This window comes from Schistocerca americana, chromosome 6 (assembly GCF_021461395.2).
Source record: "Schistocerca americana isolate TAMUIC-IGC-003095 chromosome 6, iqSchAmer2.1, whole genome shotgun sequence".
NCBI classification, from domain to species: domain Eukaryota; kingdom Metazoa; phylum Arthropoda; class Insecta; order Orthoptera; family Acrididae; genus Schistocerca; species Schistocerca americana.
In genome coordinates this window covers 536,248,199-536,272,156 of record NC_060124.1, presented here as the reverse complement: position 1 = coordinate 536,272,156, position 23,958 = coordinate 536,248,199, and the positions used below count along the sequence as shown (strand labels likewise).

Here is a 23,958-nt window from a genome sequence, read left to right as displayed (position 1 = left end):
GGATGTACTGTCACATGGTGGGAGGTGTGACCATGTAATGTACACAGGAACATTGTTGAATATGGTGATTATGGCAGTCTAGGTATTACGGTGTGTGGAGACATAATATTACATAGGCATACTGACCTCCAAACCTTTGATCATGGTACACTCACCAGTCATTTTTATCGTGACACTGCATGACACTGTACTGCTTCCTCATCAGCATCTTTTCAGGGGTGAATTCGGCCCTAACTTAATTATTATGGATGACAATGTGCGATTGCATTGAACAAAGCAGGGGGAAGAGCTCTTGAAATGATAGAATATTTGGTGAATTGACTGGTCTGCCCATTCCTCTGACCTAAATTCTATCAAGGACATGTGGGATGCATTGGAGAGACATTCCACAGCACATCCACTTGCAGCAATAACCATCCAGCAGTTGTCGACCACAATGGTGGAGGAATGAAGTGCCCTACCCTAAGGATTCCTGGGAGCACATTATAGTGCATGCATTGCCATCCTTGGTGATCACATAACCTGTTAAGAACCACGTTGCATCTTTTGTAATGTCCAACGCAACATCATAAGTCATGGTGATTTTCATGTAATTATCCTCTTTGAATAACAGTGCTATTTGTATTCATCCCATTGTACATTTCTTTCAGTTACTTTTTGTACTACGCTGTAGCAGTTCTTTTTATGTATGGTCCAAGTTTCTTTGAGGTATGCTACTTGGCAGTGACACATCATGCGAATGCTATTTTCGTCCTTGAGTATTGCATATCAATGTTGCATTCCAACTATTTCTCAATTGACTTAAAACTCCCACTAGACTCTTAATATAGGCACTTTCAATATCTATTGTGGCTTCCCTTGCTTGAGGCACAATGTTATGTCTGTTTATTGTAGCTAACACATTGTACCACATTGAAGACCTCAAGACACATTGAAATAATTTCAAATACTCCTAAATGCCCTTTTAGTTTATAACGTGCCTCCAAGTTTGAATTAAAGTTAAAAGCAACTCCAGCCACCCTCCATAATTTCAGAAACTTCTTAGCAAATGGACATGCGGCATCTATCCATGCAAACTATCCCATTTCCGATAACCCATGATGGGTTGATCCAATATTTTTTTTTTAAAAAAAAGACTTTCCATCTTTGGGGACTAGAATGAAACAAATTATGTTTTCAAAAAAATTCTGAAAAAAGTGATTACATCTGTGCAACTCCCTACAGCATGAATGCCACAAAGATTTAATGAATGTCCTTACTTTGATTAAAATGTTTTTCTTTTCCTTCCATTAAAATCTGGTTTCAATTGTCAGAAATTAAGATATGTTTATAAATATTACAACACTTGCACATATTTAATAACAACATTTTTTGCTCTACACTGATGTATTGGTTGTACCTTACATACAAAATCATAGTTATTACATTAATGTAATTATTAGTTATATGTACAGAACAACTTTTCGAAACACATTACACAGAAAGCCAATTTTTCTTTTTATTTATTTTTTTTTTAAATTTTATGCTAAATATTCAAGTAGGTCTGTAGAAAAATGTGTACTTGGTACAGGTAAAATTTTTTGTTTTGCTTTCAATATATGAGGACTTTTCTGAAGGACTAAATGTGGTATGTTGCATTCTATTGGACAACAGGCCCTTTGATGTACACTGTTTTGGACATAATGCATTTTGATTAGTTTTCAATGACAGTGAACTAGTAAATACATTATATTTTTTTGAAAATTCGCTTTTTTTGACACTAGAAGTATAAACAAAAACATAAATGTGCTTCATTTCCAGTGATAGAGTTCACATTCCATTCCCAAGAACAGGATCCTCTTGTAAACAATCAAAAACAGTACCTTGGGTAATAAGTTTATTATATGGAAGTCTGGTAAACTTGGTGAAAAGCCTAAGTACTTCAGTTTCTCTCCAGTTTTTTGCCAAATCTGAGGCTTACAGGTTAAAATTTTGTCTTTCATTTCTTGTTTAATCCTATTCAGAGACAATAGTTTGGATCTATTTGATACTTTCTTAAAGCTGTATCCACATTTGCCTAGTGGCAAACGCACCTTGAAGAATCATTATAAAAGTAGTTGAGGTGACTTTTGATTTTCACATCAATTACCCTTTTGCCTACCATATACTTCTTCAGATGAAAAGGTTCAGGTCACTGACCCCCATTTACAGTCTTCAAATTTTTTATATAGTTCCTAGTAACCAAACATTCCCAAATCTCTCCCAGAAATACTGGTGGTCATGCACTTCTGCATAAACTTCCTGGTATGTATGTGGATTCAATATTTCTGAAATGTTATGAAGTTTCTTTTCTGCTTGGTCAAAAATTCAAACATCGGTTAAAAAGCAGTGTCCTTGAATTGGAAAGCAAAGAAGTTGATCACTCATATGCCCTGAAAATTCTCTAATAGCTAAAAAATGTGAAAATTCGATGAAAAATATTCATCCACTCTCTATTATACTTTCCACGTTTACAGAACAAAGTTTTTAAATCTGATTTCTGTATTTCTAACAGTCAGAATGAGAAAAAGAAGAAAACACACACACACAAACTGCTGTAATACTGCTGATGAACAGCAGTTGGTCATTGTTGATCAGATAAAAGTTTTGACTTCAGTACAGAAGTCCTAAATTGTAGACAACATTGCTTACTAAAACAATATAAAATAAGTTGATGGACTTTACACACTTTGATTCATTCATACTAGAGGACGAAATGCCATTTGTTGCATTTACTACTTTTCCCACCTTGTGTTGAAGCCTTTGAAACTGTTTTGGTTGGATATCATTATAAATGTGTGAAGAGCTGGTCAGGAAATACTTCATTTCCTATCAATGTGCATTTTGTCCATCAGTGGACATTACATATTTTGAAAAGTTCTTCCACATATTGATATGGGTTATGAGTGTTCTTTTTTGTATTTATTCCTCACCCCCCCACCCCACCCCCTTCCCTCCAGGTTCTGCACTCATGTCCTCTGTTTAGGATAATAGGTGCAGATTTTAAAATATTCATTTGATTGCCAGGAGTGCTTTTAATCCCCCCTCCACAACACCAGCCCTGCTCTCAGGTCATTACTAGACAGCTTGTTAAGGCAATACTTCTGTAACCACTGGGGCACTGGGGCATGTAAAGTCATTTCCTTGGTTTAGGACAGGCATGAAAACTGCCTCCCTCCATCTTCTGAGAAATTGTCCAGTCTACTATATTGATCTCTTGGTTATTATTTGTTCTGTATGTTAGTAGGTTTTTTGTTTTTTAATTCCATTTGGGAAGCATCTTGTGTTGGACTCAGTCATGACTGGGTGTAGTATTATGAACCTCAGACAGTGCTGAGTCCATTTCTTACATGGAGAAGAAGCAGTTATAGGACAAAATTATTAGACCTGACATATAACTGACCCCTCTTGTGACTGCATGGTAGTGGCAGAAGCTGGAATCTGGCTGGCAGTAGAGGTATCCTTTTGAAAGAGATGTTTGTTTTTGTCTTTCCCCTTACATTTTTGCTGGCTTTAGGGACCTACATCTACATCTGCATGATTACTGTGCAATTCACAAATAAATGGCTCATAGAGGGTCCATCAAGCCATCTTCAAGCTATTTCTCTATCATTCCACTCTCAAACAGCACACAGGAAAAACAAACACTTAAATCTTTCTGTGTGAAAAGATTTCTCTTATTTTATTATGATGATCATTCCCTTCAATGTAGGTGGGCACCAACAAAATATTTTCACATTCTCAGGAGAAAGTTGGTGATTGAAATTTGATGAGAAGGTCCTACCACAATGAAAAGCACCTTTGTTTTAATGATTGCCACTCTAATTCATTAATCATACCCATGCCGCACTCTCTCCTATTTTGTAGCAGTATAAAACAAGCTGTCCTTGTATGAGAGGACATACAAGCATAATGTAAGCAGTCTCTTTAGACCTGTTGCATTTTCTCCGTGTTCTGCCCATAAATCATAATCTTTGATTTGCTTTACCCACTACATTATCTGTGAGATCGTTCCAGCTTAAGTTATTCATAACTGTAATCCATAAGTATTTAGTTGAATTTAAAGCCTTCAGATTTGTGTGATGTATCATGTAATTGAAATATAGTAGATTCCTTTTGGTACTAGTGTTGATGACTTCACACTTTTCATTATGTAGTCAGGGTTTTGATCATCTGATGACTTTATAAGATGGTAAATGACAGCATCATCTGTGAACAAGCTAAGAATGCTACTCACATTGTCTCCTAAATCATTTATGTAGCTCAGGAACAGCACAGGGCCCATAACACTTTCTTGGGAATGCCAGATATTAGTTCTGTTTTACTTGATGACTTTCCATCAGTTACTACAAACTGTGACCCTTCTGACAGGAAATCACAAATCCAGTCACACAACTGAGATGACAGTCCATAGGCATGCAATTAGAAGTCACTTGTGAGGTAGAGTGACAGAAGCTTTCTGGAAATCTAAAAATAAGCGATTAATTTTACATGCCCTGTCAACAGCTCTCATTATTTGAGACTAAAGAGCTAGTTTTGTTTGGCAAGAATGATACTTTCTGAATCCATGTTGACTGTTTGTCAATAAATTATTTTCTTTGAAAGACCTCATAATGTTCAAACAGTAAATGGTCCAAAGTCCTATTGTAGATTTATGTTAGTGACATGGGTCTGTAATTTAGCAGGTTACTCCTATTTCCTTTTCTCGGGCATTGGTGATTGTAGATTCAGTAAGGAGCTCAGTGATGCTGCTAGACAGACTTTGCAGTCCATAGCATCTGCTGAAATGTCATCAGACCCATGAAATAAAACTAGAGTTTAGTGTTCCAACACATTTGGACTTCATCTCATATATAAACATCTGTCTAATTGTACCTTGCATAACTTTTGGTGATGACAGTGGAGATTTAACTGTCATACAGATGCTAGTAGCTTTGTCTGTGTCCATTCTTTGTGTAGTTGTGGTTTGCTGTGCAGTAATTGTTGGAGTGGTCGTTGTTAGCTGCTTGGAGGATGTGTGGTTGCTTTGGGGTCATTGCACCTCATAAGGGCTTTTGCAGCTGCTGTTTTCTTTTTCATTACTAATCTTGATTTGTGTTGATATGCTAACATTCTGTACCAGCTTTTTCATTGTTGCTGCAAATATAGTTGTAAGATTAGGTGTCTTATACATGCATTTTGCTTAGCTGTGTGGAACCCATTTATTACAACTTCTGACAATACAGTTTGATAAATGAAGTCCGAACGGTCGATCGGGCAACACTGCATCTGCATAGCAGCCAGTGTTGACAACCTGCCCCTAGCTCAGTTAGCATTGTGTGTGTTCCGTATTAGACCTGCTGGACAAAGTGCTTGTTTAGTGCGTTGGTTTTGAACTGAGAACAGGACAATTATTGAGCAAAGGATCAATTTAAAGTTTTGTTTTAAGCTTGGCAAGATATCAAAAGAAATGCATGCAATGCTGGTACGTGTTTCTGGGGATCAAGCACCTTCCATGAAGTGTGTGTATGAGTGGTTTGCCCATTTTTGAGGATGCCGGAAAAAGTGTTTCTGACTATGCCCATAGCAGATGACCAGCAACTGCCGTCAGTGACAAAAACATTGAGAAAGTGAGGACATTGCTCATGAATGACTGGCAATTAAGTGTGCACATGATAGCGGATGAACTGCAAATGAACCTTGAATCCGTGCAACAAATCCTTACCTAGGAGTTAAGAAAGAGGAAAACACGTTGTTGTCTTGTGCCACATCACTTACCGTATTTACTCGAATCTAAGCCGCACCTGTAAAATGAGACTCGAAATCAAGGAAAAAAAATTTTCCCAAATCTGAGCCGCACCTGAAATGTGAGACTCGAAATTCAAGGGGAGAGAAAAGTTTTAGGCCGCACCTCCAAATCGAAACAAAGATGGTCCATTGTAATATGAGACACAATTTAGGTCGAATGAATGACGATACAGCTAAAGTACTTTGGTTCGAGTCGTAAGCTTAGCAGTTAAGCTTTATCAGGTAGCCATTGCTATGCGTCAGGCGCTCCGTCTGTATTTATACGGGTAGCCTTCCTTTTTCACGTGCTTCGTCTGGTTTGAATTGACTCCTTATTTTTCTTTGATCTGATAAGTGCCGTTCTCTTTGTTGTAGGTGTTTATGTCACTCCAAGCTGAAGATGCATTACTGTACTGTGCCATGCATTGTTTGTCGCATTCTGATAATCTGTGTTTACGACCGGTCGCCGCTCGCGGCATGGCTTCCTTTTGTGCACGCTACCGCCGCTTACAATTAAAAAACAAAAGAGAGGAATCATGTCATTAGCGAAACAATGGCAAGAGACCGCTATTTGTTGTGACTTATACTCCTGCTTTCTTCGATAATGATCAACAAGAACCAAATAATAGACTGTATATGATAGAAGATGTTCTGAACGAGAATTTAGCAAAAATTTTTCTCCGCTTGAAAATCTTTGCAGACGCCTCTTTAGTACATTACATTCTGCACAGAAATTAGAGTAATCTTAGATTTAAAAATCTAGTCAATTGCCGTGCTTCATTTCTGACTGTACCACTATTAGGCATAAGAATAATACGAATATAAACATGACATGATAGGCCTATTCTTCCGCGTTTGTTGTTGACTCACTCTAGTTTCGTAGTTTATTAGGCAGACAGGATTTCAATGAGATAGCAGCAAACACGAAACAATACATGGCAAAATGTTTATATTCGTATTATTCTTATGGTGAAGAGAATACTACATGTGACTCACAATACATAAAAGTTCCTATTAGCAACCATCTCTTCTCACAGGTAGGAAAAAATTCAGAACGTAGAGTTGGCCATATTGACAAACATCCCAAACAGTCTTGCCAGTCGGATTTTCATAGTACATTGAAATGCTGCTACATTCGAAGATGAACAATACGGAATTTGTATTTACTTCGTTGGATAATGTATGAAAATGCAGTGGTCAAAACTCGGGGCGGAGAAAAACGCTCATCTTCAACCTTTTTTTAAAATTTATTTACTGACGCAGAGGTTTTGGCGCCTTTGTGCCTGCAAAGCATGCTGTGTAGCACTACATATATTCGATGGCAGAACTTAGTTGTGGCGGCACCTAACAACATTTTTCAGAACTTCCGCTTACTTTGCACTCGATTCTAAGCCGCAGGCGGTTTTTTGGATTACAAAATGCGGAAAAAAAGCGCGACTTAGATTCGAGTAAATACGGTAAATGATGATCAGAAGCAGGCACGTTTAGAGGTTTCACAGGACTTTGTTGAAACAGTGGATGCAACACCCAGTTTCTTGAACCATATTGTCACTAAGGGTGAGACCTGGTGTCTCCGATACAACCCTGAAGCGAAATGGCAAAGCATGGAATGGCATTCTCCAACATAACCTCATTGGAAGAAGGTCAGAGCCAAGAAATAATGCATCAAAACAATGCTCATCACCTTTTTCGATAGTCAAGGCATTATCCACAAGGAATTTCTACCTGAAGGAATGAAGTTGAACACGGCACGTTGCATTGAAATTTTGACCCATTTCATGCAACATCTATGCAACATTCACACAATAAGGTTCCTGGTTTTTTGTTCACAACAACACTCACCCACACACAGCCAATATCATCAAACATTTCCTGGCAAAAAAAGGGGTTGGTGCAACATGAACATCCACCATACTCACCGGATCTCAATCCTCCAGACTTCTTCCTATTCCCTCAACTCAAACCCGCTTTGAACAGAAAGAGAGTTGATGATATTCCTGACATACAATGAAATGTGATGTGGCTTTTGAACACCATCCCAAAGGAAGACTTTGTGCAAAATTTCCAGGATATGTATCACAGAGCCCAGGGGTGCATAGTTACAGGAGGTGACTATTTCGAAGGACAGTAAGGTAACTGTAGTTCATAGTTCATCTACATTAATGTTACAGGATGATTCACCAAACTTTATTGTCAGAAGTTGTATTTCAGTTTCCTGAATTTTCTTGTCCTCAAACTAACAGTAGCATCTTGACTCCAAATGGTATGGCTCCCACCAAAATTTTCATGAAGGCAGAAATTTACATTTGGTGACAAATTCATGAACAGCTTTGCCACAATTCCTGCAGCTTGCCTGATCCTTAGATACTTTAATAGTGTGTCAAAAGTGCTAGAATATAAAACACAAGGGTTTGGTATGTAAGACTGGACTTTTAAATGGGTAAAACCTCTTGTTATATATTGAGGAAGAACAGGAATGTACTAAATGTCAATACAATAGTCTTTTTCTCGGGTACCCATTATCTTTTTTTCATGATGCTACATGTATCGATCACTCCATCAGTCTCCAGTTCCTCCTATAATTCACTGGCATCTAGGTCCATTACGTCACTGCAAGTCACAATACTTTTCCTAAAATTTGCTGTGTCATGATTGTGTACTCATCAAGTCATTTCACTTTCTTCAGCAGTGTTGCTTGATGTGCAGCAGCAATTTCCACATTCAGTGTGCCATCTCAGGTGCATTTCACTAACTTCAAGGTTCCTCTGTACCAAAAAGCCTTCTGAATACAAGAAGGTGACAACTTCTGCTATGTATCTTCCTCTCTCTTTATAATTAAAAACGCCTTCTGGCAGCTGACTATTGTTCTCTTAACATTATGTACTTGCATCTTAGATTGTACCAATGTGTGTCCAAGACAGCTGAACTATCAACTATGAATGAGTTGGGGTGTTAAAACCACTCAACCTCCCCCCTCATTCTACCAGTTAGGATCGTTTTTATTTCATGTAGTAGGCCTCATGGACATCTGACAAGCAGATGGGGAATCCACCTACTTGGCCCTGTCCAGAGCTTATGGTTACAGTGGAATGTTGGCACTCACCAGTTCCCAATTCAGGATTTCCAGGTTCACCAAACCTGTATCTAGACAGCAAAGACTAAGCTCCTCAAGATGCTTGCCATTTAGCATGTCCCAGGAGACAAATGCAGAGATTTTAATTCCATGGACACAGCAAGCATTAACCCCCCTATTAATGATGAAAGCTGCATCTCCTATCCAGATTTTTTTGTAGGACTTCTCAGTTTACATTATAAAAGAGCACAATATTGTAAATGGCGTGTATATACCCTGTGAATCATGGTACAACCGTTTTTTGAACACAAGCAGCCACAGGTTATGATAAATCAAATGTCATGCTCTGTAACATTAATAACATACATTTCCTCCTGAATTTCGTAATGCTATGATTCACAAACACAGAACACAAATACATGATCTTACCACCACCTGTATGGAGATAGATTGTGCAACGGCATTTGCAGAAATTTATGTGGATATTTTTTGCTTATGTGGTATAAAATTCAGAACTCTAGCAACAGTGGTGTTAAAAAATCAATACTTAATTTAATAAAAATGTTTCAAATAACTTGCTACTTGGCACATTAAAAATATTTTCATTAATTTATTTATTTTTGGTTCACGCAATGTATTAAATTCAGTGTGAGGAAATGTAGAAAACTATAGATATGTGTTTGAGTCAAAGGCATATATACTTACAAAAGTGTGTCAGTTAAGACACTACTGTAAGTAAATGCAAAGATGATTTTTTTAGTGTGTGTGTGTGTGTGTGTGTGTGTGTGTGTGTGTAGGTAGGTAGGTGAAGAGGAAGAAACAATGACCCACTTAAATACATAAATGAGTTTAGACTTAGACAACCCTCCATAGAAGGAATAAAGTGTTTTTTTATAAATCTACTGTTGCTATTTAGACTGAAATGTATGACTTGTTTTGTTTGCAGACTACTAATTAATCTGATATGAAGACATGTTCTAGCTGAGGTTTATTCATTTCTGTTCTGCCATTCTTTGTTCTGTCACAAATGAATTGTGAAGAATATGTTTCATTTAAAATGAGAAATATTTTCCTCGTGCAAGTAAAAAATGAGATATGGGAAAATAACCATTCCATTTTGTTGTAGGCTGTTATGTAGTTGGAGCTACTGGATGCTGGTGCAAACTTCTCCTTGGCTGGGAGCTAATGCTGATGCTGGTGAGCCATCTTTATCACTGACTTTGAATCTGTTCTTGGCTGAACTGCCATCCTGCTGCTATCCCGTGCTGAAGCTGCTGTTACCAAACTCTGTGGTTGTTTGTAGGCACAACCTTCTCACCATGACTGTTCTGCTGACCCTAGCACCAGCTGCAAGTGCTGCAACTTCTCTTGTCAACTGGGTACTGTACAACAAAGGTAAAAATACAATAAAAATTAAATATTTATAGCAAGTATACTACATAAAAAAAGAAAATGAGCTGACTGTGCATAAAAAGTGTTAAAACTGTGGTCTGGCAAGCACTATAAAATTGAACTATGCACTGACAAAACCAGTATGAATGGTTCCTTTACAATACGTATTACCATAATGAAGTTGTACCTGCAGAAAAATTGGGATATAAAAAAGGAGTAAGGTAGAAGGCCAAGTCAGCTAAGTTTATAGTCAAGTAAAATAACTCACATTTAATTCATGAATAAGTAACAAATATGGAGACTTGCTCAGTGCTGAGCATCAGTATAACAGCTCTTAAAAAAGAAATAGAAGAGCACCCTCTGCTAAGCAGTTCAGACTACTTTTTCAATAGTTACTGGAAGGACTGGAAGGGGTGAAGTGACTCCATAATTTAAGGTTATTTTTTCATCTCTGTTTTTACAAAATTCGGTAAACATTAATTTCTATGCTTTATATTGTCATGAACAGATCACTAAATTCAGCAGCAAGTGATTTCATGATGATTTCCATAAGATATTTCATGTAGAAAATGTCATACCACATGAAAAGTAACACAGTCTTCACAGAAGAGTGAGGGCCATTTCCAGTTATGCACTTGATGTCATACTCTTTGACACTGCTATAGAAGTTCCAATTGCTTTAAAACAGCTATTGAGTTTCCAGAATCTTTTCCCTGGAAATTTTTACTTTAATGTAGTCTTCTAATCCAGTTAAATACCACGTAATACATAATGTCAGTTTTGTATAGCAGTAATGGAAATTCATGGATATGAAAAGACATAAAATAAGGGAAAGGCAACCACTCCCATATAACTGACTGGTGTATGGCACACAGAAACATGCAACAGAAAACAGTTCACTAGATTTTGATCAATGGCTCTTTTTATAGTGGAAAGTAAACAGATACACAAACAAAATCACACAGACACTCAAAAGTGCACTGCTGTGGCCGCAGCATTGTGAATTGTGGTTTCTGTGTGCTTTTGTATACTTTCTAATAATATTGTGAAAAGGATAGATGCTACTCACCATATAACAGAGATGCTGCATTGCAGACAGACAACAACAAAAAGACTGTCACAAAATAAGCTTTCAGCCAACAAGGCATTTGTCAAAAATAGATGACAAACACACACATACACACACACATACACACACACACACACACACACACACACAAATGCAACTCACACACTCATGACCACAGTCTCTGGTAGCTGAAGCCAGCCTCTTTACTAGAAAAAGAGCTGGAGCTTGAAAGGTCCTGAATACATTTGTGTTATGTGTTTCTATGTGCCCATATATCAGTTTCCCATAGTTAGTAGTTGTCTTTCTCCTGTTTTGTATGTCAGTATGATTAGGAGGTGACCTATTCACAGTAAATCAGCTTGTTAACTGCCCATATATTCTGTTCCTTTCATCCCACTTTCTGCTGATGGGAAAAATACAAATAATGTCTGTGTATACACGTGTTGTTGTGGTCTTCAGTCCGAAGACTCGTCTGATGCAGCTCTCCATGCTACTCTATCCTGTGCAAGCATCTTCATCTCTGAGTAGCTACTGCAACCTACATCCTTCTGAATCTGCTGAGTGCATTCATCTCTTGGTCTCCCTCTACGATTTTTACCCTCCAGACTCCCCTCCAGTACTAAACTGGTGAACCCTTGATGCCTCAGAACATGTTCTACCAACTGATCCCTTCTTCTAGTCAAATTCTGCCACAAATTCTTCTTCTCCCCAATTCTATTCAGTACCTCCTCATTAGTTACATGATTTACCCACCTCATCTTCAGCATTCTTCTGTAGCATCAAATTTCAAAACCTTATATTTTGTTCGTGTCTAAACTGTTTATCATCCATGTTTCACATCCATACAAATCTTTTCAGAAAGGACTTCCTAACACTTAAATCTACACTCCATGTTGTTAACAAATTTCTCTTCTTCCAAAATGCCTTTCTTCCCATTGTCATTATATATCCTCCCTACCTCAACCATCAACAGTTATTTTGCTTCCAAAACAGCAAAACTCATCTACAACTTTAAGTGTCTGATTTCCTAATATAATTATTACCTCAGCATCTCCAGATTTATTTTGATTACATTCCATTATTCTCGTTTTGCTTTTGTTGATGTTCATCTTATATCCTCCTTTCAAGACCTTGTCCATTCCATTCAACTGTTCTTCCAAGTCCTTTGCTGTCTCTGACAGAATTACAACGTCATCGGCAAACCTCAAGGTTTTCATTTCTTCTCCCTGGATTTTAATTCCTACTCCAAATTTTTCTTTGGTTTCCTTTACTGCTTGTTCAATATACAGATTGTGTAACATCTGGGATAGTCTACAACCTTGTCTCACTCCTTTCTCAACCATTGGTTCCCTTTTTTGCCCCTCGACTCTTGTAACTGCCATCTGGTCTCTGCTCAAATTGTATAAAGCATTTCGCTCCCTGTATTTTACCCCTGCCACTTTCAGAATTTAGAAGGTAACATTCCAGTCAACAATGTCAAAGGCTTTCTCTGAGTCTACAAATGCTATAAAGATAGGTTTGCTTTTTCTTATCTAACTTCTAAGATAAGTTGTAGAGTCAGCATTGGTTGAAGTATTCCCACATTTATACAGAATCCAAACTTATCTTCCCTGAGGTTGGTTTCTTCCAGTTTTTCTATTCATCTGTAAAGAATTCATGTTAGTATTTTGCAACCATGACTTATCAAAGTGATAGTCTGGTAATTTTCACACCTGTCAACACCTGCTTTCTTTGGAATTGGAATTATTATATTCTTCTTGAAGTCTGAGAGTATTTCATCTGTCTCATATATATTGCTCACCAGATGGATAAGTTTAGTCATGGCTGGCTCTCCTGAGGCTATCAGTAGTTCCAATGGAATGTTGTCTACTCCTGGGGCCTTGTTTCCAATTAGGTCTTTCAGTGCTCTGTCAAATGCTTCATGCAGTATCATATTCCCCACATCATCTCCATCTACATTCTCTTCATTTTCCATAATATTGCCCTCAAGTACATCGCCCTTGTATAGACCCTCTGTATACTCCTTCCACCTTTTGGCTTTCCCATGTTTGTTTAGCATTGATTTACCATCTGACTCTTGATATGCATACAGCTGGTTCTCTTTTCTCCAAAGGTCTCTTTAATTTTTCTGTAGGCGGCATCTTATCTTATCCCTAGTGATATATGCTTCCACACCCTTACATTTGTTCTCTAACCATTCCCACTTAGCTATTTTGCACTTCCTGTCAATCTCATTTTTGAGACATTTGTATTTCTTTTCACCTGCTTGATTTACATTTTATATTTCCTCCTTTCATCAATTAAATTCAATATCTCTTGTGCTACTCAAGGACTTCTATTAGCCCTCAACTTTTTACCTACTTGATCCTCTGCTGCCTTCACTATTTCATCTCTCAAAGCTATTCATTCTTCTTGCACTGTATTACTTTCCCCTGTTCTTGTCAATTGTTACCTAATGCTCCCTCTGATCCTCTCTACAACTTCTAGTTCTTTCAGTTTATCCAGGTCCCATCTCCTTAAATTCCTACCTTTCTGCAGTTTCTTCAGTATTAACCTACAGTTCATAACCAATAAATTGTGGTCTGAGACCACATCTGCCCCTGGAAATGTCTTACAGTTTAAAACCTAGTTCCTAAATCTTTGTCTTACCGTTATATAATCAATCTGAAACCTTCCAGTGTCTCCAGATCATTTCCATGTATACAACCTTCCTTCATGATTCTTAAACCAAGAGTTAGCGATGAGATGAAGTTATGCTCTGTGCAAAAGTCTACCAGGCAGCTTCCTCTTTCATTCCTTACCCCCAGTCCATATTCACCTACCACTATTCCTTCTCTTCCATTTGCTATTATCGAATTCCAATCCCCCATGACTGTTAAATTTTCTTCTCCCTTAATTATTTGAACAATTATTTTATCACATCAATTTTTTCTTTTTTTTTCTTTTTTTCTTTTGACACTATAGTATTTTTTATTGGGAAGAGCTTTCAAACATAATTTTGACACAATATGAGTGGAACATTATTAAACAGTAACAATGTAATAGTGCTGCAAATTACTGTCTCATTATCAGCAGAGTAAAGGAAGTGATCCCCCTAACGTCTGCCCTAATGCACCAGGCATGTAACTCTGGTTCAGTCCATATTTTTATTAGTGTACTAGTCCATTCAGTGCTCTAATGTTGTCCATAGACACTGATGCGTGTAATAAGGTGATTCTGGACAGGCAATGCTAGATGTAGAATTTCATATGGACCTATTGTAGTACAGCCTGATCTTGCGCAGCATTTCTTAAATATTCAACCAATTTAAAGTACTTCCATTTAAGGAAGACCCATGGATCAGAAATTGGTATATTACATTTAACTACAATGACAACTTTTGTATATAATACACATGGGAATATAAGCATAAAGCTTCTTAAGTACATATTTCTGTATCTCCGAGGTAGAAGACTGTACTAAATTGTGTTGTACGAATGAAAGTAAAATCGTAACAGCACTCTTAGCATACAAATATCTTCACTGTGGAGTCCCCCAGGGGAGTACTCTATGACAATTTTTATTTCTTCTACTTATTGATGTCATAACACAACCACAAAACACAAACGTAGATAACTGTTCTGACGATATGTCATTTATTAGTACGGGATGTTCTGAATAGCTAGCCTTACAAAGCAATAAATAGAACTCTGAACTAATCATAGAACAGCTAACAATGAATAAGTGTACACTGAATAAGGACAAGACTGTAGTAATGAAGTTATTGTTAAATTATAACCAGTGCCAAACAATGGAAAATACAAGGTGGAATAATGAAAATATTATGAAAAGGATGGATTTCTGTTCATCATATAGCGGAGATGTTGAGTCACAGGTAGGCACAACAAAAAGACGTCAAACAAGTAAGGTTTCAGCCAGAAAGGCCTTCATCAGAATTAGATAACATATGCACACGCATTCATGCAAACACAGGTCACAAACACATGACCACAGTTTCTGGCTGCCGAGGCCAGACTGCGAGCAGAAGCGTATTAAGGGAGAAGCAGTCTGGCTGGTGGGGTTAAGGAGGAGGCCCGGAGCAGGAAGGGGGAGGATAGCAAGGTGACCCTCCTGCTCTCCACCCCAGCCTCCTCCTTAGCCCCACCAGCCAGACTGCTTTTCCTATAATGCGCTGCTGCTCGCAGTCTGGCCTCGGCAGCCAGAAACTGTTGTCAAGAGAGAGAGTGTGTGTGTGTGTGTGTGTGTGTGTGTGTGTGTGATTTAATTCCGATGATGGCCTTCTTGGCTAAAAGCTTACATGTTAAGCAGTCTTTTTCTTGTGCCTGACTGTGACTCAAGATATCACTAATGCAAAAGATTGCAAGAAGAGAACAATAGGATATCATCATGGGAGATTTCAGTGCAAAAATAGGACAAAAGGAAGATTGAGACCCAAGGAATATTGGTTACTTTGGGTTAGACTGCAGGAATGAAAGAGGTGAACAAATGCTAGAATATTTTAGAGCTGAAAATCTCTTGCATTAATACCTTCTTTAAGAAGCCCATCCAATGTATATGAACATGGAAGAGTCCTGATAGTAAAATCAGAAATGAAATATACTTCATTCACACCAACAACAAAAAAGTGCAAAAATGTGTCTGTACTCAATAGTTTGACATTGGAAATGATCATAGGCTAGTTTGAGTGACCTTCTCATTTGACCTCAAACTTGAGTGATCAAAACTGATAAGGACGCATGCTTTTCTAAGAGCAAATGACTTAGGGAAGCAGGGATCATTGTTCCAGCAAACCTGATCTCAAAATTTGGTCCAACAGGAGATCTGAAGTCCTTAGAAGTAAATGAGCATGCAGAGAAAATTATTAGTATCCAAATTGCAGCAAACGAGTTTTCTCTCCAGAAATCTAACAAAAGCAGCTGACTTTAAGTTAGCACCATCCAGCTCATCGAAGAAAGGAAGAAAATGGGCAGAAATTCATCAGAGTATACAGTGCTTAAGAAAATTATCTGGAAAGAAATAAAAACAATCTTAGGAAATTTAACAATAACCTGAATATGCAGATGACTGAAAACAACTGAAACATGACAATTTTAAAGATTGGTAAGTGTTTCGGAAGACCTAAAATTATGAAACTCGGAAAAAGAAATGAGGTATAGTCATAGACAGACATAATATTACTGCAATTGTTAGACTTCTGCCAAGAGCTGTATAGTGCAACCATTGTCAGACCATACAAGAAAGAACAAGTAACGCTGAATGATACACAGGAAGAAGCACAACTTAAGTCAAAAATGCACTCTAACAACTAAAAAACAAGAAAACACCTGAGGCAGATATGATAACAAATGAAATGCTGAAACTAGGTGGATGCAGCTGTGAGGATAATATTCAACAGATGCATCAACTCTGGAAGAATACCAGAAAAATGGAAAAAGTGCTGAAGTACTACTCTTCAAACAGGGTGGTAAGGAAAACTGCGAGAACTATTGTTGAGTTAGTTTGTCATATTTTTACAAACTCCTCTAACATTCCTATCTGCAACTCAGCATCTCCACTATGTAGTGAGTACCAGCTACCCTTCTCATAACATTCAAGGTATAAATAAAGCTCCTGAAATACATCTATGGACAGGAGACAATAATAGTTAGTGGATGAACACCTTATCACCAATAAGATCCCAATTGGCAAAGGAGTTTGCTGCCAAAGTGACACCATCTCTGTGAACCTGTTCACCCTTGCATTGGAAGATGTGTTCAAACCACTCAGCCAGAATAACAGAGAATTAGAGGTGCTTTTCCAACATTGTTCTGCTCATAAGTAAAGAATTGGAAGAACTGCAAAGTATGATCTAATAACTAAAACTTGACTCTGCAAAGACTGGCTTAGAAAAGAACATCAGTAAAACAAATACAATAAGTAGAGACAATCTTCCAGAAGCTAAGATTTATCCTGACCAACAAAGATGTCCTGAATAACCTGAAAGCTAAGGTATATAAAATATGTGCACACTACCAGTTACAATTTAGGGCCTAGAATCTATGACCCTGACTAAGGCAAGTGCTCATAATGAGCCATGGAGTGACATACGCTAGGAGTTATCGCCAGGGAGAGGATTTGATCAGAGGACATTGAAAGGAGAACAAAAGTAACAGATGTTCTTGTGTGAATTACAAGCCTGAAATGGCAATGGGCTTGATACATAGCTCAACAAAATTGCAGCAGACAGACCCCTAAATTCCACACTGGAGACCCCGTGGCTTGATCAATAAATCTGGTGACTGGAACACGATGGTACAAGGCGACTCAAAAATTGAAGACAATGGAAACATATGGAAGGGGCCTTTGTCCAGCAGTGGATTGAGATACATGGAAGAAGAAAAAGAAGAAGAAGAAGAAGCACTTACTGATACATCCCTCAAATATAATAAATCCTCCTGTCCTTATACAAATGGTATTTGCAATATGGGATTGACATTTGTGGCAGGGCACCCACAGCCTGCATGTATATTTGTCTCTACATCATAGTCAGCAAGCCACCTCATGCTGTGTGATGGAGAGTACTTTTGGTACCACTAACTGTTCCCTCCTACCCTGTTCCACTCATGAATGATGCATGGCAAGAACGATTGTTGGTAAGCCTCTTTATTGACTCTAATTTCTCGAATTTTCTTGTTGTGGAGGAGATTACATGAGATGTATGGCGGAAGAGTAATATGTTGTCCAACTGTTCCCGGAAAGTGCTTTCTCAAAATTTCAATAGTAATGATCTGCTGCACAATGTCTTTCTTGTAACATCTGCCAGTGGGGTTTGTTGAACATCTCAGTAACACTCTCGCAGTGAGCAAACAATCCCATGATGAAACTTACTGCTCTTCATTGGGTGTTCTCTATCTCTTCTATCATTCCTGTCCGGTAAGGATCCCATGTTGATGAATAATACTCAAGAATGAATAAACATGTGCCTTATAAGCCACTTCCTCTGTGGGTGAGTTGTGTTTCTTTAAGATTCTTCCTATGAATCTGCCTGGCATATGCTTTTGCTACAACTTCTTTTAAGTGGTCATTCCATTTAAGGTAGCTCTGTATAGTTATGGTACTTCTAGATGTTTAATGGTAGAACTGTTTCAAAAAGTTTCTGATCAATTGTGTAGTTGCACAGTTGTGGCTTTCTTTTCCTATTTATGCACAATGTGTTATATTTCTTTACATTCAAGGTCAATGGCTAGTGCCTGCATCATTCAGCAATCCTCTACAGGTCATTCTGCAAATCAGTATTGTCTTCAGGCATTGCATCTTTGTTACAGGTAATCACATCATATGTGAACAGTCTTAATCAGTGTCTGACACTTTCTACTAGGTCATTTATATAGATTGTAAACAACATTATCTTGGTGTATTCCAGAAATTGCCTTTATATCTGTCAATTTTGTTCCATGAAGAGTGACATATTGAGTTCTATCTGCATGGCGTTCTTGAATCCAGTTGCAAAAGTGATCCAATACTTCGTGAGCTCATAATTTTTTCAGTAAACAGCAGTGTGAGACAGCGTCAAATGCCTTCCTGGAATCAAGAAATGTGGCATCAACTTGAGTGCCATTGTCTACAGAGCTAGAGATCTCATGGAGCAACAGAGCAAATTGAGTTTCATAAGATCTCTGTTTGCCAAATCCATGTTTATTTAGAAAGAGGGGATTTTTGTTCTTATGATTCTTGAGCATAAAAAATGTTCCATAATTCTACAACAGACTGACATCAGTGGTAATATGTCTATAATTGTGTGCATCTGCCCTATGACCCTTCTTGAAAATAGGAATGACCCACACTTTTTTCCAGTTGCTAGATACCCTTCATTGCTTAAGTGATCTATGATAAACTGCTGCTAGAAGGAGAGCAAGATCTTTCACACAACATTTGCAGAATCTTATATGTATCAAATCTGGTCCTGATGTCTTTCCACTACTAAAAAATTGTAATCGCTTTTCTATTATGCAATTTGCTATCTCAGTATCTGCCACTTCAATGTTCATATGATGACTGAAAGAAGGAACTGTCTTATGATCTTCCACAGTGAAAAAATTTGGAAGCCTGAATTCAGTATTTTGGCCTTCTCTCTATCTTCCATTTTGGTGCCAGTGTGGTCTCTGAGTGAATGAAGAGATGATACCAAACTGCTTACAGATTTTATGTAAGACCAAAACCTCTTAGGGTTTCTACTCAAATTGGTTAGCAAAATGTTACTTTCAAAATCACTGAACACTTCTCTCATTGCTCTACTTATGATCATTTTCACTTTGTTCAGCTTTTGTTTGTCAACTTGGTTTTGCCTTAAATCTGAGATGAAGCTCTCTTTATACACAGACCGGTTTTCTAACACAGCTTTTAAAGCAGAGTGGTTATTTCCCATCTGTTAAGCCCTAGCTCAGAACATGCTTGTCTAAGGCATACTGAACAATGCTTTTGATTTTTTTTCCATTTGTGCTCCACATCTTCATCCTCACCACTGAATATTTGATGCTGACTACTCAGATACTCTGCAAATTGTATCCTGTCACTCTTCCTAAGCAAAAATATCTTCCTACCTTTCTTAACACTCCTTGTGAAATGCATAGTCATAGATGCTATCAAAGCCTTACGATCACTGATACCTTCCTGTATTTTAATCAATTCATTAAGTTCAGGTTTGTTTATTGCTAGGAGGTATAAGATGTTACCTTCATGAACTGGTTCTCCAACTATCTGCTGAAAGTAACTTTTGAACAAGACATTCAAAATAATGTCACAAGAATGCCTGTCTCTGGCACCAGTTTTCATAGCGTAACTTTCTCAAACTATACCTGGCCAGATGAAGTCACCCCCATGACAACAGAATGATCAGGAAAATTATAAACGATATTTTGTTAAGTTATCTCTGAAGTGCTCTACCACTACAGCCCATGACCCAGGCAGTTTATAGATCCATATGATTACCATTCTTGACTGACTTTGGATCCTTAACTTCACCTAGATTATTTCACATCCAGAATCCATTATAACCTTGCTAGATATTATTGAGTTCTTTACTGCAACAAATACATTGCCACCATTGGCAGCTAACCTATCCTTACAATAAATATTCCAATCTGACCTTAGGATTTCATTTTCATTCACTTCTGATTTCAACCAACTTGCTGTTCCTAATACTATCTGGGCGTATTACCTTCAATAAGCTATACTAATTCAGAGACATTTCCTTGGATGCTCCAGCAGTTTAGTAATATCATTCATATTAACCTTTTCTATAACCACTCTGTGAAGATAAGCATTCTCTGAGAGCATTATGGATGATGTAACTTTGATTTTGGCAGGCAGTTGGCCTCTGCTTCCAATAGGGCTTTCTCTAACATAAAAAAAAAGAGCATGTGCACACCACACATTCTCCGTTACCCTAGTATCTATTTTCTGCATGTAGTGCACACCTAACATATTATGGGAAACCCTACAATTCTACATCCAATAGCATAGGTTGGGAAATTCACATCTAATACCGTTGCAGAGCCATAGCTTCTCAGGTATACATTTTAGACCCCATGTTTACATGACATGTTCTCCTTGCTTTGGTCCATTCTAGAGATATGAAAGTTGCTTACCCAAGGATCATAGTAACAACACTACTGGTTCATGTATTTCACTGTCGAAGGTATCAGCACAACTTTCACTTGTAATTTTTGACTTGTTCATTTCCGGTACATGGACCCTTACCACAAATTGATACATTTATCCTTCTCTATCTTCCTACAATGTTTGTAACATCATCCTGGAATCACTCTGAAGATACATACATTTACAGGCATCAGCACCTTTAGCTTTGATGCTCCGTGGTGTCATTGAATGATGTTTACAGACATGGGTTGCTGTGTAAAACCTTGTCTACTAAGACCCCTCTACAACCTCTAGAAGAATGAAACATGAGTTGTGAAACACATTGTAGATAACTAGATCATCTGCTAAAAGGTTGAAGTTACTGTTAATGTAGTCTACAAGGTCATTAATGTATAGTGTAAACCCTAAGGTTTCTAAATCACTTCCTTGAGGAATGAATGCCTGAAGTTACCTATACATCTGTCAGTGACTCTCCGTCCCAGGTAACATACTACACCTTCCCTACCAACATCTACACAGTTCAGTCATGAACTTTTTTTGTTATTCCATAAGCTAGCCTTTTGTTACTTGGCATTGGTGTGGTACTAAGTCAAGAAATACTGCATCCATCTGACTGTCTGGACTCTACTTTTCAGGAAGTCATGTGAGAAGAGTGTGAGTTATCTCTCACATGACTAATATTTTCAGAAATTATGCTGGTTATCATGGAAGAGGTCAGTCTGTTCATTAAATCTTAGTTCAGAATATATTGTATTACTGTATTACAGATGGATGTCAGTATATTTTATGGTAATTTTGTGGATCATTTCTGATACTCTTCTGGTAGACCTGTGCTTTCTCCCAAGCACCGTGCAGAGCTTTTTGTCCGAGGCATCTGTGGCATATTATGCTTAAAAGAGTGGCTAACTCAGCCACAAATCCTGTATATAATGTGACAGTGGTTCTATTGGGTGGTGAAGCTTTGTTCAGTTTTAGCTATTTCAACTGTCCCTCAGTGTGGTTGATACTAATATCTACATATTGTGCATTTAACTTGGCCCATCTGTGATGGGTAAAAGTTGGCTGATTTTGTTCCAGTGCAGAATGCTTACTTATCCCCAAATAATTGTCTTACAAGTAACCATTTTCAGAGGTTTCAATGACATTAGCCTTATCTGAGCACTGAAATGAATCAATGGTAACAGGTGAAAATTTGTGCTGGGCCAGGACTTGATCCCGAATTTTCCATTTAATGCTAGCAATTACCTTAACTGGCTTGGAGTGTATAACAGGCTGCTATCTGGGGCAGGAAGGAAGCTTACTGGGAAGGTCAAGGCAGGTAAGATGACCGCTCACATTAAACAGAAAATCTGGGTTCAAGTCATGGTCTGGCACAAATTCTCCCTTGCTACCACTGATTCATTTCAATGCTCAAATGTGGCTAATGTCAGTGAAACCTTTTAAAATGTGTGTTTTTATAATCTATAAGCTGGCTGCTGTGGGGGAAGAAGGTGGGGATTGTCGAAGCACGTAATATGCTCCAAGCTGATCACAAGCTTTTGCTCCCAGCGTCCTCCACATGGGCACAAAGTTGAAGTGTGTGATCTGGGGACAATACTTCTGTACATTCTTTTGTAAAGGAACATTTAAAAACTTTTCAGCTTTTGCTTCATTACACTCAGTTCCAGTTCCAGTATTAACTGTGAGTGTCTGTCATTGTCACTGACAGTCTTTACTTATGACGAGAATTTCTTCAATGTTTGTGAAATTTCAGGAAGTCTTTTATTTGTTTTAGTTACCCTTTTTTTTGGTAATCATTTCTGTAACAAATACCTTACTGCTACAGGTACCAGTTTCAACATATACATCCTCAAAGAGACCTGACAATTTTTTGCCATTAGATCTAACGTAGTGCCACCTTACGTGTACTTCCTGAGTTACTGTTCTATGCAGCTTTCAGAGAAAGGATTTAGTATTTTTTTGATGGATATCTTGTTACACCAACCCTTTACAAAACTGCAATTTCCCCCTGCAGTTCCGGGGGTTAGAATAGGCCCGAGGTATTCCTGCCTGTCATAAGAGGCGACTAAAAGCAGTCTCACACATTTCGGCCTTTATGGGATGGTCCCCTGTGGGGTGTGACCTCCATTTTTCAAAATTTTCTCAAAGAATGAGCCAACTGGGGAACGGCGCCTTACATGGTGTATCGTGTCCATCATGCGGTGAGATCTATCACATCCTTCATCGACATGGATCTGCACTTCTGGTCATTCTCCAACTGTTGGGTGAACTCACCCTCCTACGTGCATATTTTTCCATCAACTGTCCAGTATCATTTTCTATGCTGATGATGATAATGGACTTGTTTGCTTGGTTGCACCTGATAATCAACATGGTAGCCCGTCCATTGTGCTGGGACCACCATGTACCCTGTTGGTTGTAGCCCCATGACCACACAGGGATCGCTCTACTGATGCCTTCACCATTAATTCACCACCTATGCTGAGGAGCAGATGCCCATCACCCTGGGGCATGGGACTCCTGGCAACGGCCATCCCGCCAGGTTGCCTTTGCTCCAGCTGGGTGTTGCCCATGGGGAAGGCCCCTGGTCAGAGTGGGTGGCATCAGGGTGGATGACACACGATGAAGCATAGTACATCATCTTTTGCTGGTGGTAAAATACCAGCAGTCTCTAAGCATTCAGGAGCTCAATTCAATGCACAGAAGTATAACCCAAAATTGTTCCCGTCCCTGGCCACACCATGGGAGGCACATCAGGCTAAGGATGGCAGCGGCTCATGTATGTTCGAGAGCTGATGGGAAATCTTTCATGACAATGAAGCCTCAGTTTTATGTTGAGCATTAAGAGGACAAGATTGGGGAGGTGGAGGGCTTGTCCAAAATGATATTGGGGTCAGTCTTGATCAAAACAGCATCCTCTGCCCAGTCATGGGTGTTACTCACTTGTGACAAGCTCAGGGATGTTTCTGTAACCATCACGTCCCATAAGAGCCTAAATATG

General features: G+C 38.3%; 1 protein-coding gene across 1 annotated transcript in view; it reads left to right on the top strand.

Annotated features, from left to right (window-relative positions):
• Nucleotides 1–23,958, top strand: part of LOC124619473 (solute carrier family 22 member 1-like) — a 264,507-nt gene that overhangs the window by 222,902 nt on the left and 17,647 nt on the right. The window contains exon 8 of the mRNA XM_047145879.1: nt 9,984–10,252. Coding sequence (XP_047001835.1) covers nt 9,984–10,252 — 269 coding nt within the window. The remainder of the gene's footprint in view (nt 1–9,983; nt 10,253–23,958) is intronic.